The sequence below is a fragment of the Nesoenas mayeri genome (assembly GCF_963082525.1).
Source record: "Nesoenas mayeri genome assembly, chromosome: 1".
Classification (NCBI taxonomy): Eukaryota; Metazoa; Chordata; class Aves; order Columbiformes; family Columbidae; genus Nesoenas; species Nesoenas mayeri.
Genome location: NC_137541.1, coordinates 26,793,576 through 26,807,153, shown reverse-complemented (window position 1 = coordinate 26,807,153; position 13,578 = coordinate 26,793,576). Strand labels below are relative to the sequence as shown.

Here is a 13,578-nt window from a genome sequence, read left to right as displayed (position 1 = left end):
ATCAGTTACACACTTCAGACCTCTTGATTCCTGCTGGTTTTCAGCTCCTTCAAAAGGATAGAAAAGCAAAGTGGTGCTCTTGCTGCATTATTCAAAATCTGGGAAAACATTCCCTTCTTGGTCCTTTTTTTAAATGTGGAGTTTGCCTTTTGCCTGGGAAAATGTAGACCTTTTGTCCTCTGTCATTCATTCACAATTTTGTGAAGGTCAGATCCTGAACCAACATTACCAGGTTTGAACTGGTGCAGGGAAATGAGGTAATGGTGGCTTGATGGCCCAGAGAAACAGTTACTGGTAAGGGGAAGATAAGGCATTATATTGACCAATCAAAAACTTATAAAAGACAGCACATAGTTGGAGGGCGGAGATTGTTGTATTGGTTTGGTTTTTTGGGTGTTTTTATTTTTGGGGGGTTTTAGTTTGTTTGTTGTGGGATTTTTGGTTGATTGGTTGGTTGATTGGGTTTTTTCCATTCCTTTACTTTTCACTCCGGTTATGATGTGATAATAAGGTTCATGCTGAAATACAGAGACTAGTGTGTTCTGAAAAAGGTAATTTCTGTTTACTGGAAATAACTTTTAACTCCTAATCTTAAGGAAAAACCGGTTTAATCAGGGTTATTGAAGATGCTTATAAATGTTTTCTTCTGTCAACGAAGATGTGCTCACATCTGTGTCTGTAGCTAGCTTCTATTAGTGTACTAATTAACAAATCTGTCACCCAGCCTACTTTGCATGCTGTTGATTTTAATTACTTTAGTCACTACTATTACATACTCCAGTGTAATTATAGTTGGAATATATTATAGGGGAGCCTCCAATGAGATCTTTACATCTCATACTTGCAGTGCAAGTGCATAAAATGACAATAAAGGATTTAACAGGTACCATTTTAAAAGTGCCTTAGTGATTCTGGAAATTTTCTGTGTAACAGAACAACATTCTGCTTATTTGCTTGGTTATTAGTAAGAGAAGGATGGTGACTGCTGAGATGTGACTTGCTTCACCTCTTTAACTGCTTTGTGGAGCCCCATGTTGTGGCACTGGGGTTCAGTAAATCACAAGTTTATCTTAACCCTAAAATTACTAAGCTCTATGGTAATTTTGTCTTTCTAATCAACTTTAATGTGAACTCGAGGGGCAGATAGTTTCTTAGAACGATAGTCAGATTAGCTGCTCTTCACTTTAACAGTGGGCCTACTTCAGTACCTTGTGTTTACTACACGGTGTATTTGCAGTTTAATATCGGAAGCGACAATATTATCTTCGGGCCTAATGCTTCCTGTCACTTAATGTTTCATTGGAATTTATTTATAATACTGGGTAGGCAGTTTGCAAAATCCAGACTTTAGTGGAGCCTTGCCTTGCCTTGCCTTGCCTTGCCTTGCCTTGCCTTGCCTTGCCTTGCCTTGCCTTGCCTTGCCTTGCCTTTCCCTTCCTTTCTCCTTTCCTTTCCACTTTCCTTTCTTCTTTATCTTTTTAATTCATTTAGCTGATATATTTAGCTTTTTAGCCCTGGAATATTTCAGTGACTACATAATGTGTGTCTGCTGGGTAGACTACTAGTGTGGAAGTCAGTTCTTCTCTGTAACAGTGGGGACAAAGTCTGTTAAACAGCATTTCTCTCTGCCTTTTGGATGCTTCATGCCAATCTGCTGGTAGAGAACAGGTATAAACTAAGTTGAACTAATGGGTAAGTCAAGTTTATGGCTGCTGTGTGTCTCTGGAACAGCATAAAATGGCCAAAGACTGTTTGGTGAATGTTTTGGTCCAAGATTTCCTCAAGAGGCAGAACACCTTATTCTAGTGTTGATTTTTAACTGCAGTAAATCTAATGGTTGTTTGCTTGCAAGTCAAATCCATTCTTACATGAGTAGCTGTCTTAACTTGTGTAACTGCCACATATTCGTATTAGACAACTGCTGCTGAGTGAGAACAAGAGGGGTGAATAAGATAGCCCTCAGCTATTACTTAAGTGTTTTGTGAATTATGGCAAACTTTATGTATTCCAGATTACCTATACATTTATGTATGAAGTAATGAAGTCTTTCATGATGTCTCTGTCATGTCACTCTTTGAATTACTTCTCTAATTAACCCAGATGCTGCTTTAATAGCAGTTCCAGTGGTCATTAACATGGGTTTTAAAGCCTGTATATTAGGTGGAAATTTAAAAATCCACGTGACATGGGAGCATAAGTCCTAAGATCAGAAAGTATTCTGAATTAACTTAATAACTTTGTGGATGAGATGTATACTCTGAAGTATCAATCAAACCCTTTTCTTTCTGCAGACTTTTAAATTTTCAGATGTTTACTTTTTTCTTTCTTTTTAACAGATATAAGCTTACCAAAATCAGCGACAATATGTTACACAGCTGCATTGCTCAAAGCCAGAGCTGTATCTGACAAGTAAGTGCATAAGAACCACTGTCCAGCAAAATTCCTGATTTAACTCGAGATTTCTCTTAGCTGAGCCCACACCCTAACAATCTGCTGGGTTAGCAGGAGAATTCAGTCCTGCATACATTCATAAAATGTCTTTGTGTATAAAAAAAAGTCTGCAGTGATCAAACATTGCACTTCAAATATTACAGAAGAAGAAAAGAGAAATAGCATAAATTAAATTCTTGTTTCGCTTTTATGTATACTGTCTGGGTGAGCTTTGGCCTCCTAGATAGTATAATGAAGATGCAACTAAAAGGTGTTGTGTGGCTGAACCTCGTCAACTTTGTTTAAACCTGACCACAAAAAGGTAATAAATAAATGTGGATGTACTGGTAGCAATCTCATTTTACATGTGCTCTCAGAAGACTGCTCATCTACTTAAACAGCGGCAGGTGGGTTTAGTATTACTATGTCAGGGATTCTGAGAGGTAGATAATGTTCATATTTTTAGAGACACAAATATCTGCTAATTCCTGTTAAAATTTCCTCTTGAGTCTGAACCTTCCAAGGTGCTGGGCACATCTACTTGATGCCTGTGGACCTGAGAGCACTGACCTGCTCTGGAGGGGTGCTCAGCTCCTTGTGAGATGAAGCCCAAAAATCCCAATTCTGCTCGCAGATGCCTTCACACAAATCCCAGGCAGAGTTGTGTCTGTGCATCTGAGGGTCGAATGCCTCCCTAAAGTTGGAAAGCAAGTAGAGTGGAAAGCCATTTTCTTGACTGACGTCCTGACAGTTTTTGCTTTTAAAGTGTATGTACACATCAAGATCTAAGTAATTTTCTTTCATTCTTTTTATCCTGTAGATCGCCAGTACCTACTGCAACATCTTTCCTCCCTACACAGCGACTCCAGCTTGGGAGGGCAGGGCTAAGGTTGTCACAGCTTTCCCTGTGGTGTCTGCCTGCCAAGTACAGCTCTGGAGTTAGCCGTGGGGTGTGAGGTGAGAAAGAGATTGCATGGTCTGGTTTTTCATTCACTGGGCAGATGATTTGCCCGCAGTTTGGGCATGCTACCCTCAATGGTGCTGCGGCCAGTAGACCACCTGCTACTGCTGCTGCATCGTGCTTCCATCCCAACCTGACCCAGGGGCATTGGGTTGGGAACCTCCCTAAAACCTCCCCAAACCTGTTTTTAATAGAAACCCTCCAACAATAATTTGGCATTGTTTTTTTTTTCCCTTTCTTTTCTTTTTTCTGCAACTTCAGCCTTGAATATGCCATTTAGCAAGGTACCTAGAGCAAATTTAGATTAGTGACAAAGAAAGGACTATATGAACTGACTTTCTGCCACGATTACGTGCAAACATGCTTTCCACTTCTGCTGGGATTTTCATTGGCCTTGATGTAATAGATCACACACTTGCTGTGGGAGTTTGGAGAGCATAGGAAGTTGATTCAGTTTGGTTATGTGGGCCCATGTTCTAGATTGCTTTTCTGGCTTTTTCTTACCAGCGTTTCTGACCTAATGTGTTTGCTTCTTTGCTTTTGTAGATTTTCTCCAGAGGCTGCCTCAAGGCGAGGGCTGAGTACTGCAGAGATGAATGCAGTAGAAGCTATTCACAGAGCAGTAGAATTTAATCCACATGTGCCAAAAGTGAGTATGGAGAAAGCGTTGTTGTAGCTTTAACACTGCTGAGGACCTAACCCCTGATTTCTGTGTCAGATTAATGAGTGGAAAGGAGAGCAAACAATGGGAAGGGAAAGAAGCTGATAGGATGCACAGTTTTTTTGTTTGGTATTTCACATTCAGTGTCTCTACTCTGGACCATGCAACTTGAAATTTTAGCTGAAGTGAGTCCTCTGTGACAGCAACACCTACATGGTGGATCACGGTAGTAAGACACTACCAAATGCTACGCTGCAAGACAGAGCCATACTTAAAGACAGATTATTATTTACAAAATACCCATTAAACATCTTCTAGTTCAAAATAGCATGGTTTATTTGTTCTGGTGATTATGTGTAAGAATATGTTTCTGGCATGCTATACAAAGAAGCCTCTGTTTGGAGTTCATGGTGCGCTTCATATTAGTCGCATTAGTAATTCCTCATGCAGCACCCTGTCATTAAGTTCTGAGAATGCAAAGCTCAGAGATGAAGAATTACTGAGAACTACAAAGTAAGAAAAGGGATTTATGTTCTAATTCCCTAATCCCCTCTCTAGATATGTATCTCAGCAGTAAGAATCTTGCCCAGGGGCTACAAAAGGCTAATGTATTTTATTATTTCATCACCTGATACTCAGTATTGCAGTATATAAGTTTGTTGTAAAGGAAACTAGGGGCAGATGCTTTTTGACCTTTGGAGATCTGCCTCTGAACCTCACCCCCCAAACCTTTGGACTAGTATTTCCCTTTGAAAGTGAGCATCTTCCACTGGAGATCAGAAGACTGGTGTCTGTCTATGTAGGGAGCCTATTCATGAGGTACAGCTGAACACCAAGTCTGGTCAAGATAAAACCAAACCCTCTCACATATGTGCACATGGATTGCAGAAAGATCATTCCCATGCACTGCAGGAATTAAATATTTTGTCTGTGTGCTCTATCTGTTATGCCAACCATGAAATAGCATGGTTTACCTATCTGAAAGTTAGACTGTTTGTTTAATAAAAGCATCTAGACTTCCTCTACAGGCAGTGGAAAGAAGGAACTATCTTAGACATCTCTAGACAGACTTTCCCTCTGAGGTACCTGTTTCTGCATTGACTATGAAAGGAGCAACTATTTTCCAGTGAAAGCCTGATTTTTAGACAAGAAGATTTAGGTGAGATGAGTCCCTTTATGTTATTAGGTGATCTTCTATTTTTGTGCCAAGCTATATAATGAAAATATCAAATGAAGTTTGGTTCCAGGACTGCTTCTGTGGAGCTTTGTTTACTTTCTTCCATCCCAATGGTTCTTGCACCAATACAACTGTTGATATTTCTCTTCTGCCCAGTTGTCTGTTTAACTCTGTATTCCAGTCGTGTTCTTGGTGAAACTTTCTGAATGTTTTATTGAAGCCTGGTTAGAGAATTCCATCCTTGCTATCTACAAAATTAGATATCTTGCCAAGTAAAGCTATCAGTTTAGCCTGTCATGAGCAATCCTTGGGACCCTGTTCCATTTTCCTCACTTACCTCCATTCTTTCAATAATTCTTTCCGTTAAAATATTTTTTAACAGCTTGCATGCTACTGATTCCATAGCAACACATATTGTTTCCCTCCTCTTTACATGAATGGCATTGCATTTCCTTCTCTTACCACTGGATCATTTGATTCTGAGTGGGGACCTTTTTGTTTTAAGTCAGTTATGGTAGTGTGGCCATGGCTGCGACTGGTTCCTTCACTGTTTAGGGACAGAGATCATGGGCTGCAGTGGCTTCCCCTTCTGTCCGTCCTCCCAATGTCCATCCTGCTGTTGTCTCCATGCTCTGCACTGCCATGAAACTGAGGCTAAGTCTTCACTTACTATCTTTTCAATTGTTTCGTTTCTGTTTATACTTAAGAGCTTGCTCTTTTTTGGTTTGACTTCCTTTGCAAAATCTACCTTACCGTAAGTTGTGGCATTTGCTCCATAAGCTCTGGACCTCCAAGATCCTGATTTTCTTGTAGATAAGTACTTTCATTCATCATTTGTGACCTCCTTCGCACTAGCTAGCTTCTGTTTAGTTGGCTGTTCAGTACAAGGCTGAATTCCCTTTCTGACAATATCCCCACATGTGAAATGCAGATTGTGTGTTGTTTTCGATACTTTTTATTTGAATTCCAGTCCTCTTGCTCATTTAAATTCCTGAGCTTTTCAGCCCGCATTGTTAATTGATTCTCTCAGTTTTTCAAAGTCTGTCATTTTGAAATTGAAAACTTTTGTGAAACATACAAATTTTCAGGATAACAAGGTAGTAACAGAAGGAGACTCTAAGGCTTTTTTAGTTCTAATTTTAACATTAAAACAGTGTAGCCTAATACAGATTCATATGCATCACTCCTGATTTCACAGTCATTCTTTCTGCTATTAGCTAAAGGATATTTAGGTGGCAAAAATGTATTTTTGGCTATAATTTTATGCACAGTGTGGTTATTACACCTCAATACAGACCTCAACTGAAGTCATATCCAATTTGTTCTTAATGAAATGGAGATAAGTTTTAGCATGCAACATCACAAGAAATCTAGCAGTGCCACAAAACTAATATGTCTTCAAAGCTTCTTTAGGATTTAAACACTAATGAGTCTCTTGTTCAGAGTAAGAAAGAAATAAATTACAAAGGTTATGGATTATTTAAAGCATTTGCAAAGTTCCCAGCAGAAGCCTTGAAAGCAGGGAACTGCACTATTAAAGAGAAAAAAAAAAAAGATTCAATATATTTGTGGTTTGCCTCAAAAGGAATTTTTACCATTTTTGGTACAACTCATTAAAATTCAGAATTACTACATAAAAAGGTTATTACTGGACATGAATTTTCAGACATTTAACTGGAAATAACAGATTTTTGCTAAGGAGATTCTGAGACAAAAGAAATGCAAGGAACACACTGTGAACACGCTGAGAGATGCTGCTCAGCTGGATTTAGCAAGAAAGGAAGACTAAGTCTCCTGTTGTGACCTATTGCAGGTTTGTGTGAAACAGCTGTGGGCTTCTTACAATGCTGCTGCTTTTTCCATAGGAGATTATGGCCAGATTGCAGTCCAGTGTCCCATAGTGATGCTACAGAGATCAGATATACTTCTTATACTTCCTTTTGAATGTAATCTAAAGGTGTAGGAACCCCATAAGAAGCAGCACTTTAAAAGTCCAAGATTTCCATCTTTACATAGAGGTGAGAAACCCTGCAAAACCAGCTGCCTTCCACATAGAAACCAGTGTGTATCGTGGTTCTGGGAGTCTTCTCAGTATAGATGTCCTGAAGATGTTGCCACCCACTTTCATTGATTGTAGATGACTGTGCATCACCTTGGCTTTTATTTTCTGTCTGCACAAAAGTGACTTTTACAGAGATCTAACACTGATGACAGTCTTTCTTCAGGCAGCTACCCTTCCAGCAGATAGCCTTCTTTTGACACAGGTCTCTTCTTCCATTTTTGAGTACATATCAGTGACAATTTAATTTCCAGGGCTCAGTTCATTAAGTCTCAGCCAAAGGTGATAAATTCTCCTTGATTTTGGAACACACTGGAGTCAAGATGTGACACATGGACTTACCAGAACTTGGTTTAAGTGAACTAAGGCAATATAGAGCTCAGTGCAGAGCCTGCCAGATCTCCCCAGCAAGCTGGGCAGCTGACCTGGCTGTGCTGGCTCTGGAAGCTGAGCTGGGCAAGCAAAGGCCAGCTCAGGTATGTCAACTGGCATCTCCTCCTTGACTGCAGTGAAAATGAAACCACTGTCAAACCGATCAAGGCTTCTCATTCTGAAGACAACTTAGCTGTGAAAAGGTTTCTGTGCTTGAAAGTGGCTTAATTTTTTAAACTGTACTGAAAAAATAACTGATAAAACGTATTACCTCTATCTACAGTTTTGTCTTGTTTATGTTACTGAAGCAACTTAGCTACAGCAAATTGCAGCTTTATACTTTGGCAGAGATTGCCTATGTAAAAAGAAAGCACTTTGCCAAGCAGAATGTTTTCAGGGTTCTCTTTAGTAGAAGAAAAACATAACCAGGGGCATATTGAAGACAGCAGTACAGCAGGAAAGAGAACAAAGCAGAGAGCTGTGGATTCCAGTATGAGAAGAATCACAACAAATTGTATCACTTGCTTGTGAAGACTTGTCTGAATTTTTTTTCAACCATCTCTGTCTTAAATGAGATTCTGTGGACTAGTATCCTTTTGGTTTAGTGTCGTACCATGCACTGTGGAGTTTTAGTCCCAAGGAAATGTGCCAACACTGTCTGACAATGTGCTCCTCAAAAATTTAAGGGTTAAACAAAACAGGGTTTATTGCCATTGAACCACTTGGGTTATCACTATAATTCCAGAGAGTTTTTTATGGAAAAGAGAGCAGTGCATCCTTTGTCATGGAGAGTACATAATTTGTGGAGTGTGTGGAAAAAAAAGTGTATGTACACACACACACAACTTCATCAGTATTATTTATATGTTGTGTTTGGAGCTTCCCCACTTATATGTAATGCAACTATCCCAAGCTAATGCTGATAAAGTACCACAGCTGTTTCTGGGACATTCTTCAACTGTGGAACACCCTTTCTGAACTGATCTGCAAGGCTCCCTCCTTGCATTCAGACTCCTCCTGAAAAGCACCGGTCCCCTTTTCTGTCACTTATGAGACATGAGCAATTCAATAAAGTCGAAGTGGGGAGAAAACAGGTGATGGTCCAAATATGTAATTGCCAAAGTACGTTGCAGGGGTTTGCTCTGTAAGCCAAGGGCTGAGCCGATTTAAAGAGGGTACCTGCTGAAATTGGCTACGTTTGAATCGGACAACTTAAATATTGGTATTACTTTTAAAAGTGCCAGCTTTCTGTGTAAAGTTTCTTAAAGCATGTAACAAAAGATTGACTTAAACACTTTGAAAGGTTTAGCTGTTCTCCGTTTCATCTTTTCCCATTTTACAGGCTGGAGAGTTGGGTGGGGAAAAATTTAATTAAATATAACAGGAGCAAGTGTAGAGTCCTGCATCTGGGCAGGAACAACCCCAGGTTCCAGTATAAGTTGGGAAATGACCTATTAGAGAGCAGCGTAGGGGAAAGGGACCTGGGGGTCCTGGTGGACAACAGGATGACCATGAGCCAGCACTGTGCCTTTGTGGCCAGGAAGGCCAATGGCATCCTGGGGTGTATTAGAAGGGGGGTTGTTAGTAGGTCAAGAGAGGTTCTCCTTCCCCTCTACTCCGCCCTGGTGAGACCACACCTGGAATATTGTGTCCAGTTCTGGGTCCCTCAGTTCCAGAAGCACAGGGAACTGCTGGAGAGAGTCCAGTGCAGGGCAACAATGATTAAGGGAGTGGAGCATCTCCCTTATGAGGAAAGGCTGAGGGAGCTGGGTCTCTTTAGCTTGGAGGAGACTGAGGGGTGACCTCATTAATGTTTACAAATATATAAAGGGTGAGTGTCACGAGGATGGAGCCAGGCTCTTCTCAGTGACAACCAATGGTAAGACAAGGGGCAATGAGTTCAAACTAGAACACAAGAGGTTCCACTTAAATTTGAGGAGAAACTTCTTCACAGTGAGGGTAACAGAGCACTGGAACAGGCTGCCCATGGGAGTTGTGGATTCTCCTTCTCTGGAGGCATTCAGAACCCACCTGGACACATTCCTGTGTAACCTCATCTAGGTGTTCCTGCTCTGGCAGGGGGATTGGACTAGATGAGCTTTTGAGGTCCCTTCCACTCCCTAACATTCTGTGATTCTGTGATTTCTTTCTTATGTTTTTTGTTTGGTTTTTGTTTTGTGTCTATATGCTGGAGTGGTTTCTAGTAAGTTGTAGTTGCTAACAGAAACAAATAATGCAAACAAATTCATGTACCAGATGGGAAATGAATATGTTCTGCACGCCCCATGATATTACAGAAAAACTATTCCAGACGTGTTTAAGAAAGTTTTTAACTGTTCAGTGAGACAGTGGTTTGTTTTTGTATCTCAGCAAAAAGGCCAAACTTCTCAATTACCATCAATCCAATGAGAACTTGTAAGGTGACCGAAAAATGGCTTCTCTGGACATGTAGAAACCAGTATTTGGGAACTATTTTAAGTTTGTGCTGTTCATCCCACTGGGAGGAGGAGAGTTCCTGTTCAAACAATGTCAAATTCTCATATTCTGGCCTGGAGGGATGCTGTCACAGGTGCAGGAATGACTATTGCCTATTTGCAGCCTGAGCTGTTATTTCAGAGGCAAATTGCACAATTGAGGAAAATAAGGAAACTTGCGTGAGACAGGTTGATTTATTTTATAAAAGGGCACTGAAGTAGCTCATTAATGTGGAATGTTAAAAGCACTCCCAGCAGAGGAGAATTAGTAGCCAGAGTGCTGCCAATATTATGAAATAAATAATGTATATTCAATCAATTCATGTAAAAGAACTATAAACTCCACCATTTTGCACTTCATTTGTACAAGGTTCGTTGTCATCCTCAAAATGCTCATTAAAAGGCATATTCCCATACATGTACAGAAAAGCTATAGCTGAGCAATATTTATTACAATGTCGTGTAACAGGCCCAGAAGCCCTCTGTGCAAGCACATGAAAAATACTCTTACCCTTGTTGTAACTCCTAAAAGGTAAGTTTTTGACAGGAAAAAGTTTGCAGTGAGAGAAGAGAGAGACCAGAAAACCAAAAAAAGACAACCAAAAAAATCCAAACCCAGACAGTGCAGTGGAGAAGGGCTGATTGAGGCATCTGTTGATGACAGACACCATTGCACAACTCTAGTATTCAGTCATAACTTGACCAAGACTAGGTCGTTCTGGCCGAAATTATCTAGACTGTCTTTTCTGAGCTGATTCCTTTTTTAAAGGAAATGAGAACCCCAGATGGTGGTGACATGCTGTTTCCTGTTCTAGTTAAACTTCTTCATTTGTTGTTGAAAAACTAGTGCAGCAGGAGGTATGCTGGGCTGGCCGTCTCCGTTTCCTCTGTGATGGCCAGCTCTTCACTAAGTTTCTTATTTAGCCTGGTACTTGACTTTCCCTCTGAAGTGGAACCAAACTTGGGTTCAGAGCCTCCCGTCTTCCCTGTGTATTCAAACTACTGAAAAGTTAGTGAAGTTTTCTTACTTAAGTTGTAAAGATTGTGTTTGCATCTGAGAAGATGCCAGTGTGGCAGGAGTCACAGTTAATAGGGAGTCTGTCAAGAGGTGTAGGTTGTTCTCTAGTAAAGCCAGATGGAGTTCATACAGGTACAAATTTTAGTGGCATGATCAGATCGTGTCCTTGTTAGTCCTATAGCAACAAGGGCTGTGCTCTGGACAGAGGCCTTTGGAAATGTTGAGATATAAATAGTCAGGTTCCCACCCTGAAGTCGTTGGTGGCTGAAGAGAAGACTGTACCTGTCTTGTGTGGTATCTTTCATTAAGTGCAATAGGAGCCTGTTGGAAACTATAATCAGGTATCTTTGGCTGATTTTTTCCAAGAGCTGGAGGTCGTTGTCACACACAGAAGTCCATCAGGACTGTGATTCACACATTATATGGGCAGCATGAGGACTGCAGCTTATTGGATAGTTTTTGAAGAAAGATTTTTTTCATTGAATTTCATTTCACTGGAATTTGTCTGCTTGTCCCATCCAAAATGTTTCAGGAGGACTGTGTTGATTTCATGGACAGTCTGCTAGAAACCCAGCAGATTACTGGGACTCGGTCCTGCCTGTCAGGTACCTGGGTGTCAAGGTTTAAGGCAAGGCGGCAATAAACCGTGGCAGACGCTCCCTGTTAGCCCCTCACATTCCACCACCCCCTTTCCTTTAGATCGGAAAGATGATAAGAAAGATAAGGGAGAGAAGAGACTTAGACTTCAAGTTGGAAGGTTTTAAAGAGTTTTACTAATGCTACTAATAAATATAGAATATATACAAAACATACAAAACCAATCTGCAGTGCTGGATGTGGAGCTGGCGTCGCTCCAGCAGCAGAGCTGGGTGTGCGGAGCTGGCGGCTCCAGCAGCTGCAGCTCAGGCCCCGAGAGTCATGGGTGGGACTGCACAGCAAACAGGGAACTGGCTGCAGGATGCAGGGCCTGAAGGCTGTGGATCACAGGCAGACAGACAGGGGCCTCTCTACATGCCAGCCATGGTCAAAGAGAGAACGACCCTCGTCATCACCCTCTTATATAGGGGGTATGACGATTGTGGGATGGAATACTTAATTGGCCAATTTAAGTCACCTGTTCCATCCACCCCTCCTCAAACACGCCCCTCTCACAACGGAACATGGGAAAACTTATCAGTCTTTCTTAGCTACCATAGTAATGAATCTAAACATGAGCTTGTTCAGCATTCTGTTGGTTTCTTATCAGCACTGAGTACAGCATCTGAGGAAAAATATGCAGGCTAAAACTCAGAAAAGTACACCCACCTAGAAGAACTTAGCTGAAAGAAAAATCACTAAAAGAGAACTGGTCTTGTTTTTAACAAAACCAGGACACTGGGTGCCAGTAGCCTGTAGGCACCATAAAAGGGGCTGCCCTTGGCTATGCCATCTCCTAGTAGACCCTGAGCCCTGTTGGCCAAACCTCCAGGAACCTTGAATGCCCTCTGGGCTCTTGAACTCTCCTTGAAAATACAATAATGCACGAATGGATATGATATTGTAGGACATCATCAAGACCACCCTTCTTTTCATGTACAGTCGTATCTCTCCTTCCATAATAATCAAGCTCTACCTGCAGCTAGGTACCTTTTTGGTACCCATTACTCCTGTTTAGAAAAGTTAAACAGATGGAGGCCTTCAAGTGCCCTCTTGCAAAGCAGACTTGCCATTTCTTTGATTAGCTCTATTGTGTACTTGGGGAATTTGATCTTTACGTTTCTGAAATAGCCTGATGAGAACTGTACAGAGTGTTCCAAACGCGGTCTCTCTGGGGCTGTGTACAATTAGCATTCTTGCTGGAAATGCCTCCAGAATAAATTCATTGACAGCTTGTATGCCCAAAGGTGTGGCTAACCTTTGTGCATAAAACAGAAACTATTATGAGGCCCAAATGAGACTTGAGACATCCATCAACTCTATGTGTGGGTCTTCCCGAATATCACCAGTCCAGATGATGGACTTTTTGTTTGAGAAAGTAGCTGTGATAGAGTAATGAGGGAGGAGTGCTTCACATTTTTGATCTGAGGAACTTTAAAAAATATTTTTTTCTTTCTGAAACTGAGAAAAATGCAGACTGAAAAGTGAGCACAACTGAGTGTAGACTAAGAGCGATTTGCAAGTGTCAAGATATATCCTTCCATCTGGTGTTTCCTCTTGATTTGTTTTTAATCCCTGATAAGAAGTGATACATAAGAATCAAAATAACATGTTTTCATCTCAGTGCTCCTAGAAATAGGACATTCCTTCCTGGTTTTTCTTTTCCTACAAATACTGATATGGCCTTAGGGTTGGTTGGTTGGTTGTGTGTTTCTTTGATTGAAATATTTGAATATTGAGAACTTACTTTCTTGTTTACTTTTGGAAAAAAAAATGCAGAAATAAGAATT

General features: G+C 40.8%; 1 protein-coding gene across 2 annotated transcripts in view; it reads left to right on the top strand.

The window, feature by feature from the left end:
• The window catches only part of ST7 (suppression of tumorigenicity 7), a 148,395-nt gene that overhangs the window by 118,361 nt on the left and 16,456 nt on the right, over positions 1-13,578 (top strand). For both annotated transcript variants that reach the window (XM_080363192.1, XM_080363191.1), the window contains 2 exons: positions 2,337-2,409; positions 3,938-4,040. In XM_080363192.1, the coding sequence (XP_080219318.1) occupies positions 2,337-2,409; positions 3,938-4,040 (176 nt within the window). The remainder of the gene's footprint in view (positions 1-2,336; positions 2,410-3,937; positions 4,041-13,578) is intronic.